General features: G+C 40.9%; 1 protein-coding gene across 2 annotated transcripts in view; it reads right to left on the bottom strand.

The window, feature by feature from the left end:
• The window catches only part of LOC134213328 (protein Wnt-10a), an 85,079-nt gene that overhangs the window by 26,196 nt on the left and 34,959 nt on the right, over positions 1 to 23,924 (bottom strand). For both annotated transcript variants that reach the window (XM_062692307.1, XM_062692309.1), the window contains exon 3: positions 14,135 to 14,361. In XM_062692307.1, coding sequence (XP_062548291.1) covers positions 14,135 to 14,361 — 227 coding nt within the window. The remainder of the gene's footprint in view (positions 1 to 14,134; positions 14,362 to 23,924) is intronic.

Genomic DNA, 23,924 nt, shown 5'->3' with positions numbered 1-23,924 from the left:
AAAGTATGTTATACATATATATGTGGACGAATAAGAAGGAATACGTTTTGGCTGTTACGCCCTTTTCAAATGTTGGTCTAGTAGTATCAATTCTCTATCTGCGTATACGCCTGACAGATGTGGATACATAATTGAGTATCCTCGTGAGTATCCCACTAAATAAAAAAATAAATCCATGCATTCATTTTCTAATTTTGACTTAGCTCAATACTATAAAACCACGCTGACAAGACAATATGTAGTATTCTTCAGCATAATTATATAATTCTTAAGTGAACTAAGGTTTTAAACGAAATTTGAATCCGTGTTTAAAATATCCCACAATTTCTTTATTTTTATATGCTTGCTGATATAAAACTGGTATAAAATTGGTCAGAAGCGACAGAAATGCTGGGGTATTGCCTTATCGCCGATTTACCACATACGGCGAGAATGCGGCGACTTATGGCAGACTGCCTCTTCTGTTATTATAACTTTATTGGTCGCAAAACAGTTATTTGACTTCGAAAAAGTGAAATCAGAATTGCGAACATAATGTAAAACCAGTTTAATAAAAATTCCGCGGAAAAAAAAATTAAAATTTCGTTTCGTTTCGAAAAATTTCGAAATAAGTGAACCTTGATTTCGTATCGTTTCGAAGTCTCGAAAGAAAATCTTTATTTCGTTTCGTTTCGATCCGAATCAACATAGACATTTTAAATTTCGTTTCGTTTCGTTTCGTTAGGAAAAAATGTGTTATCGCATACCCTTAGTAGAAACTAACCCCCACACTGGCTGGCAGTGATGTTATGGATAAAAACTGTCTGTTTTACAATCTTTTATAGTCACATTTAGTCCGGGAGTTAGAAAGTGCTAGCTCTATTGCAGCTCCAGTGAACCATTTCAGACTGTCTGGTATTTCATGACCAGTTCGAGATCGCTTTTGCTTACAATAAAACCCTTCTATTTATGCTACCATTATCAATTGGATAATGGATCCATAAGCAAACCTCTGGATTTTACAATCCAGCGCGTATTTAGTTTTACTCATTAAAACTCATTAAAAACAGATTAAAAAAATGACACAACCGATTTGAAGCACTGTTGACTTAGATCGCTCGATAGTAATATTTTCTACATACTTATCAAAAAACTTCCTAAGCGCTCTTTATCCTTTTTGGTTAATGAAAAACGATACTGAAAATTAAAATTACGTGCTTGGGGGGAATAATATTATATGACCATAATGACTTTCGGCCAAATGACCCTTTCGACCAACCCTTTCGGCCAAACGACCCTTTCGGCCAAATGACTTTCTGCCAGATGGGTTTCGGCCTTATGGTCTGTTCGGCCTAGTGGCATTCGGCCAAATGGCTTTCGGCCGAATGGGTTTCGGCCAAATGACCCTTCCCCGTATAGTGGTAGAGCACCCGTCTAACGTACAGGAAGGTGTGGGTTCGACTTCTGAGCTCATAGTCCGATCCTATCCGCATTTTAATGTTTTCGTCATCTCGGATACTTAAAGGCTACGGCAGCAACAAACCACTTGACGTCGCTGGCACTTTTGAAGCAGAAGTCAGTATTGGTCGCAGAACTACTGTTGCGGAGTTCTTTGTTGTCAAAGGTGGTCAAAATAACATTCTTGGAGATTATTCAGCAAAGCAGTTAGGCGTTTTGAAGGTTGGTGTAGGCGTGAACAACGTTAATGGTGAGCTCAAACCGTTTTCCAAAATAAGTAGAGTGGAAGCAGCAATTGAAATGGATCCAGATGTTAAGCCGTTTTTTTCAGCCGTTACGCAGAGTTCCAATTCCATTGGAGGCAGCAGTGAGCAGTAAGCTCGAGCAACTTCTTGTTCGAGATATCATTGAAGTCAAGAAAGGACCAAAGGGTATCACCACTAGTCGTTGTCGGGAAAGCTTCTGGAGAACCCACTTTCGGGCTAGTGACAGCACCCGAGATTTTTCAACGTATCATGGAAGAGATGCTTTCTGGGTGTGAAGATACTTACTGGTACCTTGACGATGTTATCGTGGAAGGAGAAACAAAAGAAATTCATGACAGAAATTGTAGTGATTTAACTATGAAATGAATAATTTAATTTTTATAAAATAGTAATAATAAATGAATGAATTTTGCTAAATTTATTTTAGGTTCTTGATAGGCTTAAAGAAAGAAGCGTAGAACTGAACTGAGAAAAATGCGCTTTTGGGGTTTCCAAACTTGATTTTCTAGGACATCACATCTCCGATACTCGAGTTAGTCAATCGTATGAAAAACTGAATGCTGTATCGTCCTTCCGTTCTCCGTCTAACGAATCGGAAGTGAGAAGTTTCTTAGGTTTAGCAAATTATTTAAACAAATTTATCCCGGATCTTGCCACAATTGCTGAACCTCTTCGAGAACTTACTAGGAAGGAAACAATATTCAAATGGACATCAGCCCACGAGATATCATTTCAATCTGTGAAAGCAAAGCTTGCTTTCGCAACAGTGCTAGGATTTTCAAAGTAGAAGACCATACAATCGTTATAGCAGACGCTAGCCCATCTGGTTTGGGTGCAGTATTGCTTCAAGAAGACTCAAAAGGAAACCGTAGAGTCATTTCGTTTGCTTCTAAGTCACTAAGTCACTACGGATACTGAACGACGATACTGCCAAACCGAAAAGGAAGCTTTGGCATTAGTATGGAGTGTTGAGCGTTTCCGAATGTATTGGTATGGAAAACAATTTACTATTATGAGCGATTATAAGGCTCTTGAGTATTTGTTCACACCTCGTTCAAAAGCTTGTGCAAGAATCGAGCGTTGGGTGCTACGGCTGCAAGCGTTCGATTACCATGTTGTGCATATCCCTGGAAACCAAAATATAGCCGATTGTCTATCTCGATTGGCGACTGTTAAATCGGCTGCTTTTAATCCAGAAGAGGAAATCGTTATTCGCGAAATAGCCGCGATGGATGCCCGGACATTTGCTCTCAAATGGGGTGAAATCAAAGAAGAAAGCCAACTAGATTCAGAAATAACGGAAGTTGTAATGCTTCTGCAGGATGACAAGAAATCAGATTTACCCTTACTATATCGTGTAATAGCGAACGAACTCTGCATCATTGATGACGTCTTGCTAAGAGTATTGTCATACCTCGTGCCCTTCGAAAAAGAGTTCTGGAGATTGCCCATGAAGGACATCCAGGGATAAACACGATGCAAAGTCATTTAAGAATTAATGTGTGGTGGCCGAGAATGGACTATGACGTTGAAAAGTTTGTAAAACTATGTAAAGATTGTACTTTAGTGTCAGCACCCAATCCGCCATTAGTACGGCCTAATCTTCCTGATCAACCATGAGTAGATGTGACAGCGGATTTTCTGGGTCCATTACCGGAGGGTCAATATTTGTTGGTAATCATTGACTACTATAGCCGATACATAGAGGTGTGTGAAATGAAGGAACTAACAGTAGCGGATATTGTAAGAGAGCTCGCCATCGTGTTCAGCCGGTATGTGCTCCCTTTGACGTTGCGTGTAGACAACGGACCCCAGTTCAACGCAAAGTGTGAAGAGTTCCATACTTTTTGCGAAAGTAACGGTGTCAATATTATCAATACCATTCAATATTGGCCAGCAATGAATGGAGAAGTTGAACGACAGAACCGAACTATACTCAAAAGATTGCGAATAGTGCAGGATATATCTTCTTACATACCACTCAACGAACCATAATGTAACCGGAAAATCACCCGCCGAACTTATGTTCGGAAGAAAAATTCGTAACAAGCTACCTGGCGTTCCAACGTCAGAATTGATGGATGAAGAAGTTAGAGATAAAGATAAACTGTACAAAGAAAAACAGAAGCTATACACGGACAAGGAAAGATTTGCTCAAGAAAGTGAAATTGAGATCGAGTGTTAATGAAAATAATGAAGAAAGCTCATAAGTTGCAATCCGATTACTCACCAGAGGAATTCCAGGTGATGCGTAAAACAGAAGGAGATTCAACTGTACGTTCTTGTAATTCAGGAAAAGAATATAGGCGAAATGTGACACATTTGAGGAAGATTCAAGTATCTGTTACAACATCAGATAAAGAAGAAGATATTCAGTCTAGTGAAGCTTCTTGCAGGAGAAAGAAGACGGATGTCAGTGAAAAACATACTGGGCAAACGGATGAGAATATGCCGGAAATGGTGGAAGCGAAAGAACCAAGTAGATTACAAGTTGAAGCACAGGCACGTAGACAGAGAGCTAGAAAAGAACCTCCACGATATAAAGATTATATTGCTCATTAAATTTATTAAAGTAAGAGAGGGTTGTGGGATAGTGGAGTTTAAGAAGGAAGAAGATGTCACAGTAGGCCAATGACTGATGGAGTCAGTTATGAAGTGTGGCTCATCGTGAGTAGCTGTGCTTAAGGAGCAAGTAAAAGAGCGGAATAAAGAGTGAGTGAATTAATCTAACTTTTGGTGTGCGCAGTATTTATTCATCCCGTCAGAAGATCCCCCGATCGTTACACTACGGTATGGATCATTCGTTTCAACGTTAACAAATTAATAAATATGTAGTAGAAATTGAAGTAATGAAATATATTTATAAGCTGCAACGGTTTAATGTTTCGCAGACTCTAATGTCCGATGACGTATGATGTAACTCGGAGTTTCCAGAATCGCTTGGATTATCAACGAGACAACTGATCCGAAAAGCAATATATTTGCAGATATTTTGGGCTATCATATTTGAAATAGAATGACTTGAAGAAAACTAAAATAAACATTTTTTGCGCTTAGTTTCATAGGCACGGCAAATGCTGGGTAAAGCGTACCATTGGTACTTCGCGTACCTGAAGGAATAAAATAGACCCCATCTCGCGGTCCTTAGCCTCTTACCCAGCAACTCCTATCCCTACCTCCCCGCGGTGCTGGCCGGGATACGAGCAACCTTAGGGAAGATCGGGTAATCAACCCCGGTGGGAACTATGGTCGTATGCTGACAGGGAAGGGGGGGGGGGGGGGTTGCTCCTCTTCGGAGGTGCAAATCTTATTGAGCGTCTGTTCTCCATGTCAGGATCGGCTCACAACAGCGTCTGTTCTCCATGTTAGGGGCGGCTGATCATCGTCCGAGTGCCAGCGAGGGACTCTAAGTGAAACTGTGCACCATGGTCCACCGGAAATAAGGAGGAATGGTCCTCCGGAAATTTAGGGGGTTTGGTGTCAGGCCCTGCAAGCCAGCCTTTAAAAATCATAAGCAACGAACAATCAACAAGAGAGTACGGACCGGAACCATCGGCGAAGACCACTGCGACGAAAAAGGACTAGCGATTGGCAACTCGGTTCGTGGAACTGCAAATCTCTCAACTTCATCGGGAGCACACGCATACTCGCCGATGTGCTCAAGGACCGTGGATTCGGCATCGTAGCGCTGCAGGAGGTTTGTTGGAAGGGATCAATGGTGCGAACGTTTAGAGGTAATCATACCATCTACCAGAGCTGCGGCAACACACACGAGCTGGAAACAGCTTTCATAGTGATGGGCGATATGCAAAGGCGCGTGATCGGGTGGTGGCCGATCAATGGAAGAATGTGCAGGTTGAGGATCAAAGGCCGGTTCTTCAACTTCAGCATAATCAACGTCCATAGCCCACACTCCGGAAGCACTGATGATGATAAGGACGCATTCTACGCGCAGCTGGAACGTGAGTACGACAGCTGCCCAACTCACGACGTCAAAATCATCATAGGAGATTTGAGCGCTCAGGTTGGCCAAGAGCAGGAGTTTAGACCGACTATTGGAAAGTTCAGCGCTCACCGGCTGACGAACGAAAACGGCCTACGACTAATTGATTTCGCCGCCTCCAAGAATATGGCCATTCGCAGCACCTACTTCCAACACAGCCTCCCGTATCGGTACACCTGGAGATCACCACTGCAGACAGAATCACAAATCGACCACGTTCTGATTGATGGACGGCACTTCTCCGACATTATCGACGTCAGGACATATCGTGGCGCTAACATCGACTCTGACCACTATCTGGTGATGGTTAAACTGCGCCCAAAACTATCCGTCATCAACAATGTTCGGTACCGACGACCGCCGCGGTACGACCTAGAGCGACTGAAGCAACCTGATGTCGCCACTGCATACGCGCAGCATCTCGAGACAGCGTTGCCGGAAGAGGGTGAGCTCGATGGAGCCCCTCTTGAGGACTGTTGGAATACAGTCAAAGCAGCCATTAACGACGCAGCGGAGAACAACGTCGGGTATATGGGTCGAAGTCGACGGAACGATTGGTTCGACGAAGAGTGCAGACAAATTCTGGAGGAGAAGGACGCAGCGCGGGCGGTCGCGCTGCAGCAAGGTACCCGGCAGAATGTGGAACGTTATAGACGGAAGCGGAGACAGCAGACCCGCCTTTTCCAGGAGAAGAAACGCCGCCTGGAAGAAGCGGAGTGCGAGGAGATGGAACAGCTGTGCCGTTCTCAAGATACACGCAAGTTCTATCAGAAGCTCAACGCATCCCGCAAAGGCTTCGTGCCGCGAGCCGAAATGTGCCGGGATAAGGATGGGAGCATCTTGACGGACGAACGTGTGGTGATCGAAAGGTGGAAGCAGCACTACGAGGAACATCTGAATGGCGCTGAGAGTACAGGCAGTGAAAGTTAAGGCAGCGGAGGAGATGACTACGTCAGTTCAGCGGACGATGGAAGCCAACCAGCCCCCACCTTGAGGGAAGTTAAGGATGCCATTCAACAGCTAAATACCAATAAAGCAGCTGGTAAGGATGGTATCGGAGCTGAGCTCATCAAGATGGGCCCGGAAAAGCTGGCCACTTGCCTGCAGAAACTGATAGTCAGAATCTGGGAAACCGAACAGCTACCGGAGGAGTGGAAGGAAGGGGCTATATGCCCCATCTACAAGAAAGGCGACAAACTGGAGTGTGAGAACTTTCGAGCGATCACCATCCTTAATGCCGCCTACAAAGTGATAGTTCGTGGGAAGTTTTCAAGCCGGCTTCGTTGACGGCCGCTCGACAATGGACCAGATCTTTACTGTACGGCAAATCCTTCAAAAATGCCGTGAATACCAGGTCCCAACGCACCATCTGTTCGTTGATTTCAAGGCGGCATACGACAGTATAGACCGCGTAGAGCTATGGAAAATTATGGACGAGAACAGCTTCCCTGGGAAGCTTACCAGACTGATCAAAGCAACGGTGGATGGTGTGCAAAACTGTGTGAAGATTTCGGGCGAACACTCCAGTTCGTTCGAATCGCGCCGGGGACTAAGACAAGGTGATGGACTTTCGTGCCTGTTGTTCAACATTGCGCTAGAAGGTGTCATGCGGAGAGCCGGGTGTAACAGCCGGGGTACGATTTTCAACAGATCCAGTCAATTTATTTGCTTCGCGGATGACATGGACATTGTCGGCCGAACATTTGCAAAGGTGGCAGAACTGTACACCCGCCTGAAACGGAAGCAACAAAAGTTGGACTGGTGGTGAATGCGTCAAAAACAAAGTACATGCTTGTGGGCGGAACCGAGCGCGACAGGGCCCGCCTGGGGAGCAGTGTTACGATAGACGGGGATACCTTCGAGGTGGTCGAGGAATTCGTCTACCTCGGATCCTTGCTAACGGCTGACAACAACGTTAGTCGTGAAATACGAAGGCGCATCATCTGTGGAAGTCGGGCCTACTACGGGCTCCAGAAGAAACTGCGGTCGAAAAAGATTCGCCACCGCATCAAATGTGTCATGTACAAGACGCTTATAAGACCGGTTGTCCTCTACGGACATGAAACATGGACAATGCTCGAGAAGGACTTGCAAGCACTCGGAGTATTCGAGAGACGGGTGCTTAGGACCATCTTTGGCGGTGTGCAAGAAGACGGTGTGTGGCGGCGAAGAATGAACCATGAGCTCGCCCAGCTCTACGGCGAACCCAGTATCCAGAAGGTAGCTAAAGCCGGAAGGGTACGATGGGCAGGACATATTGCAAGAATGCCGGACAGCAACCCTGCAAAGATGGTGTTCGCTTCTGATCCGGCAGGTACGAGACGGCGTGGAGCGCAGCGAGCGAGATGGGCAGACCAGGTGCAAAACGACTTGGCGAGCGTGGGGCGTATCCGAGGATGGAGAGATGCGGCCTCGAATCGTACATTGTGGCGTCAAATTGTTGATTCAGTGTTATCTGTTTAGATGTTAACTAAATAAATGAAATGAATTCATAGGGGCGTAACTGTATAGATTGATTTCTCTTCGTCGAAGTTTCCTTTTTATTATTGTACCGAATTGCGCTAATAAGTCGATGATTTAATGGTTTGGTGTGATAAAGGGTGATTGTATCTTGCACCAGAATGAGTAATCACAGTTGTAGCTTTTGAAGCCATTGAGTTATTAACAAAATATAAAATCGATTAAGAGAAATCGATCAATACAGTTACGGCTCTATGAAACTAAGCGCGAGAATTATTATTGTTTATATTATTATAATATTTTACATCGATTCGTGAAGAGCATCAGGTCTGTTAAAATATTTGACAGGTTGCGAAACAAAATTTGAGGCTACTAAGATGGTAGTATAAAAATGTACACAGCGCCAATCATAGTCGCATCACCCCTGACCGAATTTATGGCTAGCGTAAAAAGCTGGATAAAAAGAAATGTCAATCGTCCCCGTCCCTGTTTTTTTTCGAAACCATCCATACCGGTGAATTGTGAATGTAATCAATAGTGAAGGTGGTTTGAGACCAAATGTTCCCGAAACGGTGCTTCGGAAGATTCGGAGTATACGTAAAAGTGGCCAATTTCAAAAATAGATCCCAGAGCTTCGCGATTTCTTCATAACCTATCATACCGGCGAAATGTATGTGCAATCAATTGTGTAAGTCATCTGCGACTCGCAAATGCTTCCGAAACGGTCCTCTGGAAGATTCGGAACATCCATGAAAGTGGCCGATTCCAAAAAATCATTCCAGAACATCGCTTTGACAAAGTTTTTCTGTACATTATTTCTGACAACTTTTCAATTCTGAAAAAAATGATCTCACTTTAGAATTAATCAAAATGTTGATACCCCTTGATGTATGAATGATACCCCTTGATGTGCTGTGTGCTGCGGTCTAAATACGTATTTATCTGTCAAAAGTGCAATCATGTGGTTGAATGAAATGGAATTGTATAAACTCGTCTTATGTCAAGTAAAGACATTCCACTAAAAGCTCAAAACAATTTTCTTATCAATAATAAAAAATCCTTCGTAATAACCGGAACATCCTTCTCCAGAAGCTCCTCTGGAAGCTCTTCCAGAACTTTCTCCGGTAGTTCATCCAGGAGCTCATGAAGGCATTCCTCTAGAAGTTCTTCCGAGAATTCATCCGGAAGTTTCTCCGCAAATTGCTCCAGAAGTTCCTTAAGTAATGTTCCTAAAGGCATTCCTCCAAGTATTCATCCGGAAGTTTCTCCGTGAACTCCACCTGAAGTTTTTCCGGTAATTTATCCAGAAGTTCCTCCGTAAATTCCTTTTGAAATTGGCTTCTTTTACGGATATTCCGGATCTTCTGGAGTACCATTTTGGGTGAATTCGGGGGTCACAGGAGAATTTAATTATTGATTGCATACACGATTCGTCAGGGTGGTTTTGAAAAAAAATCGCGATGCCTTGAGACAAACTTTTGGAAATGGCCACTTTTACGGATGTACTAGATCTCCCGGAGGACCGTTTCTTAAGCATTTGGATGTCACAGAAGACTTTCACTATTCATTGCACCCACAATTTGTCAGAATAAATGGTTACGAAAAAATCACGAAGCTCTGGTATAAACTTTTGGAATTGGCCACTTTCATGGATGTTCCGAATCTTCCAAGCTTTCCAATGACCGCTTGAGGGAAAATGGGTTATACAAAATAGCAAATACAGTTTTTATGTTTCACAACACGAAGCTCGAAAATTAGATGTCAAATTGAGAAGCTCAAACAGTACATATTTAGTATAGGTTCCCTGGGAACTAGAGGGGTCAATTTGAATAAATCACCACATGGTCAGAAACATACAGCTTTCGTTTAGTGCCTAAACATCGAAAATTGATTGAAATTTGAGTTTTCGTGAAGGTGATGAAATCTTGGGTCCAAATGGATTGCAATGCACAATGTGTCACCTTTTTATGTGGCGCCTCTCCTAGATGTCGCTTGAAGCTGATTTTTTTTAGGGAATCTTAGTTTCCAAAGGATAGGAACAGTCAGAAATTTTCCAGATTTTTATCTCGTTGCGTTATAAAATTACAGCGTTGTTTTGGTGTATGTGGGTCGAAATGCACTAGGAAGGTTACGCGTGTTTTGGGCATAAAAATAGTATTATGGCCATAACTTCCGATCCCATAATCCAGTCCGGCCTATTTTCAATAGGAAATAATGGGACTGGATTTCACGTTGAATGCAACTTGTTGCAAGTAAATCGGTTCAGGGCAAGCTTAAAAAAAGTCTAGCTTATTCAGCTTAAATTGTTTGTTGGGTATGGCACCAGTCGGTAAATAGCGAGCCGGTGACAAGCGTGGTGTCATCATCATCAATAGACATAGCCCGCTGTCATCATTGAAACGCAGTATGAAAAAAAAAATATAGCTCGGGACATCCTGGCTACGATCTGGTGATGGGCTAAACAATAGGATGTCAATAGCCTGGTAAATAGAGATAACGATGTCTGTAGAACGTGGCAACCATTCAACGTTCGTACAACAATGTAAAACTTCATGTCATCAGCGTACACCAATTTGAAACATTCATCGAGACCCAAAGTAGTATCGTTGAAGAAAAGAACGAACAGCGCGTGGTACTTGATTGCTACCTTGCGGTACACGGTCTGCGATCTTTGAATCGACCTTGGCACTCAACTGTCGGTTTTGGACAAGCTTCCGCGATCGAGTTTTCTGTCGGAATAGACTTGATCCATTGCCGGAAACTATCTGAGAAGCCTGGATCGAGGCGGGAGTTGAATTGTTTATGAATTTTTATATTTGGTATATTCTATAAGTGTAAAATGGATCTCTCGTCGGGGATTGCCTGCATCGGTAGCGCCACGTTGAGAGCTGAATAGCTCTAGAAGTAAGTGGTGTTGAATGGCACGAGAAAGAGAGCAAAAGGGCCCAAAAACTTTGTGCTTACTGATGCACAAACTAGGGAGTCAAAGAGCTCAGGCAAAAGAACATTGAAGACAGAAAATTTCTTACGAGCCTATCTTGTTGTCTATATACCGTGCTATGACTCGATATCGACCCATGGATGCGGATAATGCCACAATAAAATATATTTCCTGGGTTACTATGATGGTTCCTCCAGAATAATTTCCTGGAATTTTCTGTTCCGCAACTCTACACGTAAAAAAATACCCTTCTATGTGTTGGCAAAAAACCATTCGAAAATACTTATACTCTTCATTACGCTACCTAATAAATGATCCCATATCAAAAAGCTAATAACATTCACAAGCTAATGAAAAGTATAAGTTTCGGAATGTATGTGACTAATGCGATGTATAAGTTGTTTCTTATACATATCATTAGGCGCCTGCTTTGGCAAAAAAGTATTAGAAATTTTAATAATAAACAACATTAAATATTTTTACGTGTATATTTCCATGAGTCGATGGTTCCTTCAATATCGACTCATGAAGGTTAGAGGAGTACTAAAATGTATTTCCAGGGAGATTTAAGATTGAAGCACAAGGAGTCAATCATCTGTTTAATAAGTATGTAGATAGTTAGGACCAGTCGCACCTGGATGAATCCCACCTTCTGGAATACTGCCGTGTGGTAGCATGCCAACTACCAAACATTATACGAATGAGTGTCTCTACAGCTTCGAAACTATCCAGGAAACGATCGTGATAGTAAAAAAAGCCCAGTATTTTTATTCGCGAGGCGATTTCTTCATAATTGAAATTATTTATTATTTCAATTTATGGCAGGTTATTTAATTTAAGAAATCATTACGGTATTAGATCCAGTAAATCTGAGTATTAATTATGAAGTAGACAGATTACGATCCAACATATTTTCATTAAAATAATTTATTTTTATTGAATGAAATGTGAAAATAAGTTGAAAACTAAATCTATTTTAATAAATTTTAAATTCAAGTGCACTATGAAAAAATGTTAGATCACATTCTATCCATTTGTGTTGTAACCTTGTAACATTCCCCCAATAAATCTGAATCGCCCTAATTCCCCTTATATGAATACCAAAACCGCCTGCAGACGAATTGATGCATTTCCCGCTTGCAACATTTCTCTTCTTTGCATTCGGTAGGCAATCGATCAATTCGACAACGGTTCACAATGTCGCTGGGTTGTCGCGGTTAAGTCATTCGTCCATCCATCAGTCCGTCGTCGTCGTCGTCGACGACGTCTGCACTGGCCGTGGAAAGCCCGGTGACAACAAGACGGACGACACGAAGCCCTACTCTAGCGTACGATTGATGCCAGGGTGACTCCATCCGGGGGGGACTCTTGAGCTCAATTCAGATGCTACAGAAATTATGCACCCCATAAAACTGGTAGCCGCGTGAAACAATCGAATGGTTTGTTTGGTTGGGATCGGATGCCTGCCAAGCAAGCAGTCAACCGGGTCCCTCTACCCGTAGAACGAGACTCGTCAAGTCAGTCAATGGGACTGGAGCAGCAATGCCATTCAGTAGTGCTGTTCGCCTTCGACGACGTAAGCTGACGAAATCCTCCGTTTGAGACTCATTCAAATGAATTTATTTGAATACACTTATAGGCACACTTGCTTTGATGTGCAACGTGTGACGTAACAATTCCATGACGGCGCGGCGCTACTGAGCTTATTTGGCTAAAGGGTCAATTCGTTCGCCAGGGAATGTATGGTGTGGTCACACCGATCGAAGGATGCAAGACGCAAACATGAATGTAGATGAACGTACCATAACTAAGAATATTGATCAATAATCTAACATTCAGTTATTAGGTATATGGAACAATATTTTTTTAATGAAAAACAAATAACACCTATTTAAAATAAAATATTTCACAATTGCATACTTCCATCTAAAATAAACGATGCTGGGTAATATGCTAATATATTTCTTTTAAAATGGTCACACTCTTCTTTTTTAATTGCGAATAGTCGTCAGAACAGGCAAGCCTGCGTCTCAGTTTCGATATATAAATTCTAGGAACTTTTTTCAAATAGGCGTAACTGTGTTTGACCTTGAAATTTGAAATGGCTAATACTCTCTCAATTCAGCATATTTCGTTCAGCTAACAGTACTACCAGATAGATCGGAATCTATTCTTCCTGTTAGGCACGTAAGTTCACCAAAACAGTTTAATTAATGAGCACAGTTGCCGTTCCAAAAATCAAGCTCAGAATCATGTACGCCCATTTGAAAAAAGTTCCTAGAATTAACGAAATTATGAAACATCAGAACCTTTCTATAGCTAATAGGAAATTTTCCAATAACAATTCATGATGCAAGTGACAAAAATAATAATAATTTGAATAATTTAAATTTTTGGAACAAAATAAATTACAATTAAATTCTAAATGCCAAAATTGTAAAAATGCAATCTACCTTTGAGCTTCGAAGCCGATTAGTGTCATTCGTCTTTTTATTGTCATTCTTAAAATAACTTTGCGTTCTTTTTTGTTGATTCCAAAACTAGAAGACTACGAAGAATGTAAATAACCATAAAAATTGAAATATATCTTCCTTTTCCGAAAATAATTGCCTCAACTGGAAGTGTCATCTTGTTTCCAGTTTTCTCACTCTGGCGGGATATCCCAACCGAACGCAACGCTAGGAAATTATAGACACCGAAGAAACAGACATTAGTCACGCGTACTTAGGCCGCAGGCGCATATTATTGAGCCCCGGAATAGTAACGAATAAGACATCATCATCGTCATCTGTCTGTCGGTCGGTCCGGACCTCGGCAGGGGCTGCGAAAGGTGAGAAATAAATTTCAGACATGCCACCTAATGAACTGACCTTTCCAGTCATCATCGCCGGGTGTGGTCCTGGTTTTGCTCCGTTGTTGCCACCCAGAACGAAGTCGATTCTATGTGTCTAATTTATAATAATCCCCTCCTGTTCAGAAATGGTAGGCCAGTAACTGGAATACTGTGCGCGTCGCGTCGGTTCTTACCTCGTTTCAGCATGCTGGAAGTGTGCGGATTTCGACTCTTGGTACTCAGCGACGAGCAGTTCCACCGGTGCCACTGAAACTGATGCTGACACTCGCGGACGCCCAGCTCCAGACCCTCGATGGCCGCGGCCGTCACATCGCTCGCCCGGTAGCATAGTTCCAGTTGTTCGCGCGTCAAGCCCGGTACCGTGCGACATGTGGCACGGACATCCGGCATGCAGAGAATTCTACCGAACGGGAGATACAGAGACATATTTTATTATTGTTTAGTCTTATGAAATTTGATCAATAATTTATTATAATTATTCATTATAATTATTCTAAGAGCAGAAAAAACTGGGCTACAACAGATTACACCAGTTTCCCAACTGGTGGTCCGCGACGCCCTAGAGGGGCACAATGAATACAATGAATTATTTTTTTTTGTGGTTCGACTATCATGAAAACGTTCTCATGTAATAAAATATGTATTATTATTTCTTTTGTACAAATATCTATTTATTAGGTTTACTCAGAATCCGGAGATTTGAAAGAATAGTTTTTGGCAAGCAGTGGGAAAAAGTTAGAGGAGTTTGTACTGATGGTGCACCATGCTTGGATCAAAATCAGGATTTCAGAGAAGAGATAATAGCTTGCTCGACTTGCCAAATGAATCATTTGATTGAGAAACTGCATATATCCATTTTTCACAATCCCGAGAAAACAACAAAAAACTTAAGAAAATTATTTTGAGCTTTTTAGTGGAATGTGGAATAGTGGAATGTCGTATTTCGACCTCAATAGTAAGGTCGTCCTCAGTATCTGTCAAGGTACAATTAAGTGGTGGAATTGAATGGGATTGTACAAACTCGTCTTATGACAAGTGAACAAAAAACTGTTTTTGAACAAATCGGCAGCGATTTTTTTGATTTCTTCGATACAGATCAATAATTTTTGGCAAAACTCAACATCCTGAGAAACTTCTAGTTTAAAAACTGCAAGCAGTACTTCATAATTGCTCTTCAAAGTGTGTGTACATATGTAGTTTCTCAAACAAACGAAAAATTCTTCATACATTTCCGAACAATTTTTTTTTCGTATTTTTTGCCAGAATACGTATTTTTGGACGAGGATTCAGAATATATGAAAATCTCATTTTGGCCAAAAATGTCACATATGCAGTTTCTCAAACAAACGGTTCAAATGTGTTCATTGCATGATTCATTGATATGTCATTGCTTGTAAGACACTTCTGCAACATTAACAGAAGGAGCAAAAAACAAAAGCAAACAAAGCTGCAATTGGTATACCTAATTCTTATTCTGCAAACCATGTTATGAGTACGAACTCAAAAACACAGCAGTTATTCTGATCTGCACCAATTTTCAGAAAAGCACTTGCTCATATGTGTGGCTATTTGACACAGCGACATAAATTGCTGTATCCAACCAAGCCGAAATTCATTGTAAACGTTGCATGATCTATGATTTGCATCATATGTTGACTTCGATTGCCATCCCATAGGCTCGCTTTTTCTATTGATTCTTCCACTAAGTTTTGTGAAACAGATTCGTGTATTTCGGTTAAAGAAGCACATAATTGGCCTCCCCAGACAACCACACATCGCATAAGAATGGACGATTAAAATCGTTTACCGATCCAAATTTCATCAAAATCGCATTGTGGTGCGAAGCTCATCAGTTTATTTATAAACTTTCCCGCACAGTAGGCTATTTTGCGAGTTTATTCCAGCTTCATATGTTGACATCGCATATTCCTGCAAACAAACTCAAACGAAATCGGATTATCTGACAAACAGAGTTTGTTATCACAAACTGCATCGCAATGTATAACGAACAAACTCGCATAAAAATCGTGCATACCCAGACAACCAGAATGCATGCATAATAGAATTGTTTTTCTGTTATGCGATGCCTATCCACACAAATTTCATCGCTTACCAGTCGCGAAAACGCTTTTTGCGTACAAAAGTGGAGGCGATATATGTGTATTTGTTATCCGACGTTGAACGGCAGTGTATGCGATATGCACGATTTTTATGCGAGTTTGTTCGTTATACATTGCGATGCAGTTTGTGATAACAAACTCTGTTTGACAGATAATCCGATTTCGTTTGAGTTTGTTTGCAGGAATATGCGATGTCAACATATGAAGCTGGAATAAACTCGCAAAATAGCCTACTGTGCGGGAAAGTTTATAAATAAACTGATGAGCTTCGCACCACAATGCGATTTTGATGAAATTTGGATCGGTAAACGATTTTAATCGTCCATTCTTATGCAATGTGTGGTTGTCTGGGTATCGCATACACTGCCGTTCAACGTCGGATAACAAATACACATATATCGCCTCCACTTTTGTACGCAAAAAGCGTTTTCGCGACTGGTAAGCGATGAAATTTGTGTGCATAGGCATCGCATAACAGAAAAACAATTCTATTATGCATGCATTCTGGTTGTCTGGGTCGTGCTACTTCAAAGCATTTCTCGCATAGATCAGGTCGCATGAGCAAGATCAGGTCAAAGTAGAGTAGAATCTTTGTGATTCGCCAGAAACGGCGAGAATCTAACAATTTCGCATATGCCCAGTTCTTATACATACAGGTATTGGTAGGTTCTTATATAGAAAATCTAACGGTTGCTGGTTGGGTGTATGATTTCTTCGGAAATTTTCCGTAAAAACTAAGAAGAACTTCTGTTGAAATACTTTGAATCCAATTTGAAATTCCAAAAATAATGCCCTCAAAATCCCAAGTGGATTTCTGTAAAAATTATAAGTAAAGGTTTATTTTCGTTGGAAATACCGGTGAATTTTCATGAAAATAAAAAAAAATACTATGTCCATGTCAACTTGTTTTTGATAGTTTAAAGAATCATTTGACCGAAGACCACAAGACCGCAATTTGTTTTACTGAATAGGTAATTTAGCCGAACAAACCATTAGGTCGAAGCCCATCTGGCCTTAAATCATTTGGCAGAAATGGACATACGGCCGAAAATCTCGTTTGGCCGAACTGGTCATTTTGCCGAAAGAGTCGTTTGGCCGAACGAGTCGACATTTTGAGCAATGTGTTCCGTTAAGCAAATAACACTTCTGGCCATATGACCAGTTCGGCCAAACGACACATTCGGCCGTATGTCCATTTATGCTAAATGACATTTTCGGTCCATTGACATGTTCGACCAAACAATTCTTTTTGGCTAAATGACATTTTTAGCTAAACGGAGTTTGGGATTAAAAGTGTGTCGTATAGCACGCGGATCCGGACACCATAGTGCGGGCCCTATTCTGACTTCGGGAGCTATTTTGAATTTTTTAATGTCTGAAAAAGTTAGTTTTTAAAAATACCCGAAAAAGTTACCAAATTTGAAACAGAAAGTTATCTATCTAACAACAGAACACCCGAATGATGATAATGGCAATTTTATAGTAATTTACGTTATAATTCTTGTTTAAAAATGTCCAATGTAGTCCCAGATTTGTCAAAAGGGGCTTCAGAATTTAGTTCTGTTTTGTGCGGTCGTGAAGAAATACAATTATTTCACGATTGATCTTGTTTCGTATCGGACGCAAAAGCTTCGCGAGATCCACGTGTTTATTTCTGTTTTGTGTGGTCGGAAAGAAAATCAATTAGTGAGTGATTGATCTTGTTTCGGGCTCTGATAATGACGGCTAACTTGGCATGGCCAGTGACGGGTAATGTCATTTCGATGTCATGGGACTAATTTTCTAATAATTTTTTTCACAAGTTGTTTACAATTGTGTTCTTTACATAAACATGTAGCCCTTGAAAGTCCCTATAACTTTTTCTTATAGGTCATTTTTCTATATCTGAAATGGGCGGCTAATAATTAGTGTCATAACATTCCGTGACATTTTCTTAATTTGCCCCTCATGGCTTACAATTGTATGTTTGAAAATGTTCTAGGATCATTTGAGTATTACATGTTAGTCAAAAAATCTGAATTGTAAATTGCTTCTGAAGGGGTTATAAGCAAATAGGTATTAGCAATCTAATGACATTTTTTGTTGACATTTCCCATCACTGGGCATGGTCAACGTTAAAACAGAAAATTTTTCAGAATATCCGCAGAAGACTCTATGGAGTTTTCAGGGGAAATTCTCAGGAATTTCAACAATTTTTTTTTTAGAATTTCAGCGGAAGTTTGTTTGAAATGTAGATTTCAATAAAAAAAATTCTTTGGTTTTCAACCGAAATTTGCTCGCGATTTTTAAGGAATTTGTTTGGATTTCCACGAGAAATTCTTTGTACAATAGACGTCCGATAACTACAAGTCATTGAAATGCAATATTTTTTAACTGCAATTCAATAGTTGCGTCAAAACGACGTCACATTCCATGATAGCTGCATTGCGCTGCACGATCAAGTGCATTTCTATTACACATCTGACATTGACAACCGTTTGACGTCTAGAATGCGTTGCAGTTATCCAACGGGACTCGCTGTTAACTGAAACGTAAACATGTAGTAGTTTTCTACAACTAATGTATTGCCCATAAGAAATTCTTTGCAAATTTCATTGACTAAAAGAAAAATACGGCCGAACTGGTAATTTGCTTAGCTTTGACTGATTACACATATCTTCTCAGTATGCAAGTTGCAGTGACACAAATGTTCTAACAATCAATACCGGCGCCGATTACGTCCTTGTAGTCAGTTAGGAAGAGAGAAGAAATATTAGTAGTTGGCTTTTGTTATTTGAGACCGTTTTTATCTCTGCGTCTCCACAAAAAACACAGAAAGGATTATCAGTTAGTCGGAAGTCATCGTAGGATCTGGATTCACTCTGATAAGCAATACGACCATGACATTCTTTTTACTCAATGATTTTAACTAACATGATTCGGCTTTTGATTGATTTATCGAAAACTTTTTTTTTTTTTGCTGTATAGCGAGACTTTCAGCCCAAGGCTGGTTCGTCTGGTAACACCTAATATATTTTTTATCTTTTTCGCGATGACCAAAACACATATTGCACTTACTTATTCGATGGCTACTGCAAACTTTTGGAGATCGCGACCGACCGATTATTTCGACCGGAGCAAAGCGCAATACATGCGCATGAGCTTACCTGTTACCTGGTTGGCTATAGCGTCGATACACCTATGCTGGGCGTATTGTAGAGCTCCATGATCGTCGGTCTTAGGCGATGTTCCTCCAGATTCCCTGAACGTTCAGGATCCCCAGGTCCGGTTCCACCGCGTGCAGCCAGCGTGTTCGTTGCCTCTGTTAAATATTGTTTTCGCACTAACTGACCAGTCCCCTGAAGTCTGCCATGTTTTATACGATTCACAATATTTTATTCTTTGTATACTTGATACAGCTCATGATTCATGCGTCTGCGCCACACACCATTTCCTAGTTTCCCTCCGAGAATTGTCCGCACTTTTCGATCGAAAACTCCGAACGCTCTCCGGTCCGCCTCTTTTAACGTCCTACTTCATGTCCATAAAGGGCAACTGGTAGAATCAGAGTTTTGTATAAAGCAAATTTCGTCTCCGTCTGCATGTTGCGGGACCTAAGCTGGTTACGCAACAGCAATACGTCTTTTCACTTCACGGGAAACGTCATTGTCACATGTCACAAGCGTTCCAAGGTAAATAAATTCGAGGTTTACATTTCGTCTGCAATCAGAATACTTGATTTTGAGCCATTCAGCGTTGCACGTATCAGTCTTATCAGTTTCGCCGGAAAACCATGTTCGGACCTTATGTGCCACAGCTCATTTATTTTCACTGAATCGTACGCTGATTTGAAATCAATGAACAGATGGTGTTTGCAAGGTGTACTCCCGGAATTTATTAAGGACCATCCGCAGACTAAACATCTGATCCGTCGTTCATCGGCCCTCACGGAAACCTGTCTGGTCTTCACCGGCGAGGGACTCCTTAAGCGGTCTCAGTCTGTTAAACGGGATACGCGACAGGATTTTGTACCCCGAGTTCAGAAGACTGATCTCTCTGTAATTGGCACACTCTAGTTCGTGCCCTTTCTTATGGATCGGGCATATGAGGCTATCCAACCAGCCCACTATGGGGAATTCTCATACAAATGGGCGGCCAAAAATAGTTTTTCAATGAAAACTGTTTCTATGCAACATATATTATGTGAAGGAATATAAAGGAATATATAAGAACCTTTTTCAACCCTTTAAGGGCCATCGTTAACCCTTCAAAAAATGCCACCAATGAAAAAAAAAACATTTATTTTTAATTTTTTTTGGGGCAATTTTTTTTTTGCTTCCAATACAGCATGTATAAAATAGCAAACAATCATATTTCTAGTGATAATGTTGTTCATTTTCCAATCATTACGAGGTATAGAGAATAAAAGCCACAATTTTCAAAAAAACTTTGATTGGAGCGTTCTCGTAAACGCGCAAATATGCGCAAGCAAATCACTTACTAAAAGGTGGTACTAGGGTTATATTTCAATCCCCCATTTACTGATGAGGGGAAATTTGGGGACATTAGGGTTGCGGGACCATTTTATAGCGAAGAATTGTGATAATTAAAGTTTTTCTTCTACAACTCCAGAAAAATATATTAAGCTCGTTTAGTGGAATTCGTCTTAGACGGTTTTTCTACAACTCTTTGATATTAATCTATGCGTGCAAAGCAAACCAAACTATCAAAAAGCTGAAGTTTTAAGCTTTGAAATGGTGTATAAAACATTATGTTTGGAGAAAAGTTATGAAGTCATACAAATCAAAGTAAGGAATGATGCTTTAGTTTCACCAGTTTTTTTCACTTCGCTAGCCCATATCTTTTGACTGAATAAACACAGCGCTTCAATATTTTCCGATTCTCTTATCTAGGGTATATGCTTTCATATGATATATAAATTAGACAAATTGGAGATAGTAAATTTTTCGATTAATGGCCACCCTTTTCCCAATAGTGCAGCCGGCAGGCAGTTCTTCATTCTTTCATATTTTCTGGATAATGTGGTGAATTGATTGATGCAGCTCAATTCCGTGTTTGAGAAGCTTGACTGGAATCTCGTCCATCCCAGCAGCTTTACTGTTTTTCAGCTCGTTTAGAGCCTTCTTTAGTTCGTTTAACGTTGGTGGCTCCACGGCCTGATCGTCGCCGAATATGTCCATCCTGCTCCTTAATACACCTTAATTTTCACCGTTCAATAAATCCTCGAAGTGCTCCTTCCACCTGCCTGCCCCCATAGTCTTGTCTGTCAGCAAATTCCCCTCTCGGTCATTGTACATGGCGCGCACTGGCGCACTTTTATGCCTCGCGCCATTGACAGTTGCGTAAAACCTCCGCATATTGTTTATATCCATGCTTTTTCTCCTACGCATCAATTATCACACTCTCTTCGTGTTGCCTTTTTTTCTGTGGTGGATTCGTTTCTCTTCTGCCCTTGCTACACTGTACCGCTCTCTGAGCCAACACTCAGTATGAGCCACCGAACACCAAATAGATATTTTATTATTATAGCCAACATAGCCAACAGGAACAGTCTACCGATTTATTTATTTATCTATTACCAGACTAAGGCCTGTGCTGCACATAAAAGTCTCCTCCATTCAGCTCGGTCCATGGCTGCACGTCGCTAACCACGCAGTCTGCGGAGGGTCCGCAAATCGTCCTCCACCTGATCGATCCACCTTGCTCGCTGTGCACCTCGCCTTCTTGTTCCCGTCGGATCGTTGTCGAGAACCATTTTCACCGGATTACTGTTCGACATTCTGGCTACGTGCCCGGCCCACCGCAGTCGTCCGATTTTCGAGGTGTGAACGATGGATGGTTCTCCCAATAGCTGATGCAACATTCTACCGATGCGATCTGGTAATTTGATCGAAAAAAAATCGTTAGAGCGAAAAGATCATTTAACCGATAATGCCGTTTGGTAGGAATGGTAATTTGGACAGCCCTTGCGGCCAAACGGCATTTTCTGCCAAATGACCTTTTTGGCTAAACAACTTTTTGGGAAAATGATCAATTCAGCCGAATGACACTTTTCGTAGCAAATTCCATTTGGCCAAAGTGGTTGTTTTGAAGAAACGACATTTTTGGGCCAAATGGATTTTTCTTACCCAATTGCATTTTTGATCAATGGATCTATTCGGTCAAACGACTTTTTCGGCCGAATGGCATTTTTAATCAAATGACAGTTAAGGCAAACTACTTTTTCGCGAAAACCTTTTTGGAACTGATTACAGTTTCAGATAAACTTTCAGTTCGTCTCGGCTAAATGGAATTTGGCTTGATGTCTTTTGGCTTAAATGTCAGTATCGACTTAAATGTAGACAGGTTACGGAATTTTGTTCAATGGTTATTCGATTTTCCCAAAGAAGTGGCCATTTTTGACCATGTTATCCGTTCAGTAATTGACATTTGACTAAATTAAAATTTTTCGGCCAAATGGCCAAACGACCGTTTCGGCCAGACGACCTGTTAGGGCAAACAGCTTTTTCAGCCAAATTAACAGCTCGGCCGTCTGTCGTTTTAAGGTGATTATAGAATGAAGCACGTGGTGAATTTCTAATTCACCACACGTTTATCTGCATACATTTCCAAAAGCCCAAATCTGGCGTAATAGTTTTTGTTCAGTGCCAAAACTCAAATCATGATTGTTCAGCATAACTAAGCAAACGATCTACCATTATTTCAGCCACATACGCGTTATGGTTCTTTCATCTCGTGCTCGTGAAAAAAATATTGGAAAAGCAAGTGGTTTACAAAATGACCGATTTCTGGTTTCATTCTATAATCACCTTAAGCCAATGAAATTTCCCAAGAAATTCTTAAGGATTATGTAGAGAAATTCCTATAGAAATCCAAAGAAATTCCTTATAAATTCCGAGCAAGTTTTCACGGGAACTTAAAAGAATTTTCCGTGGAAATTTCGAAGAATTTCTTGTGGAAATTCCAGAGAGTCTCCCGCAGATATTCTGAAGAATTTTCTATTTTAACGTAGGCTATACAAAACTAGTCGTCTTAATTAATCTAGATTGAGATAGTCAATGTTATCAATAGCATCCCTTCTACACACTTTAATTATTTTGTTGATCTCGGCAAAATTTTTGCCGAGTTTCCAACAGCCGAGATCTTGGTAATATTTTTTACTGAAATTCGGTAATTTTTTTACCGAAATTTCGTCAATATTTTGCCGAAACTCGGCAAAGTTGATTTTTTGACGAGATCTCGGTAACGATTGCCGATCACTCGGTAAAGTTTACGCCGAGTTTATTGCCGATCACTCGTTTAAAGTTAAAAAATTTTACCGAAATTCGTCGAAATTATTACCAATATCTCGGCTGTTGGATTTTCGTCAATCGGTAAACTTAGAATTTTAAGTGTGTACCAGTCACATGTTTCTATAATTGTGAAGGATTTTTTTAAAATAAATTTCGAAGAATATTCAACAGAAACTCAACAGGAACTTTCCGAGGATATTCTGAATATTTTCCTGCAGAAATTTGGAACAACTTCCCGTGAAAATATCCAAAATGATCAATTCAACCGAACGACCATTTCGGCCAAATGGCGCTTTCTACTAAACGACCATTTCGGCCAAAGGGCATATTCGGACTACCGTATTTTTTTAGCTATATGAACTTTTTGATAAAATGATATTTTCAGCCAAGTAACTTTAGGCTAGATAGTCTTCTGCCCAATGGGCCAATCCGGCAAACGACAGATATGGCCAAACAACTTCCAGCATTGTGGTCTTCGGCCTTTGGAAAATTTTTCGACTTCCCGACATAAGTGTATCATCGATATACGAATGCAAAAATGGTAACTCGGT

The sequence above is a fragment of the Armigeres subalbatus genome, chromosome 2, assembly GCF_024139115.2.
Source record: "Armigeres subalbatus isolate Guangzhou_Male chromosome 2, GZ_Asu_2, whole genome shotgun sequence".
In the NCBI taxonomy this organism is placed as follows: domain Eukaryota; kingdom Metazoa; phylum Arthropoda; class Insecta; order Diptera; family Culicidae; genus Armigeres; species Armigeres subalbatus.
The sequence above is the reverse complement of the archived record's forward strand: the minus strand, read 5'-3'. Positions and strand labels throughout refer to the sequence as shown.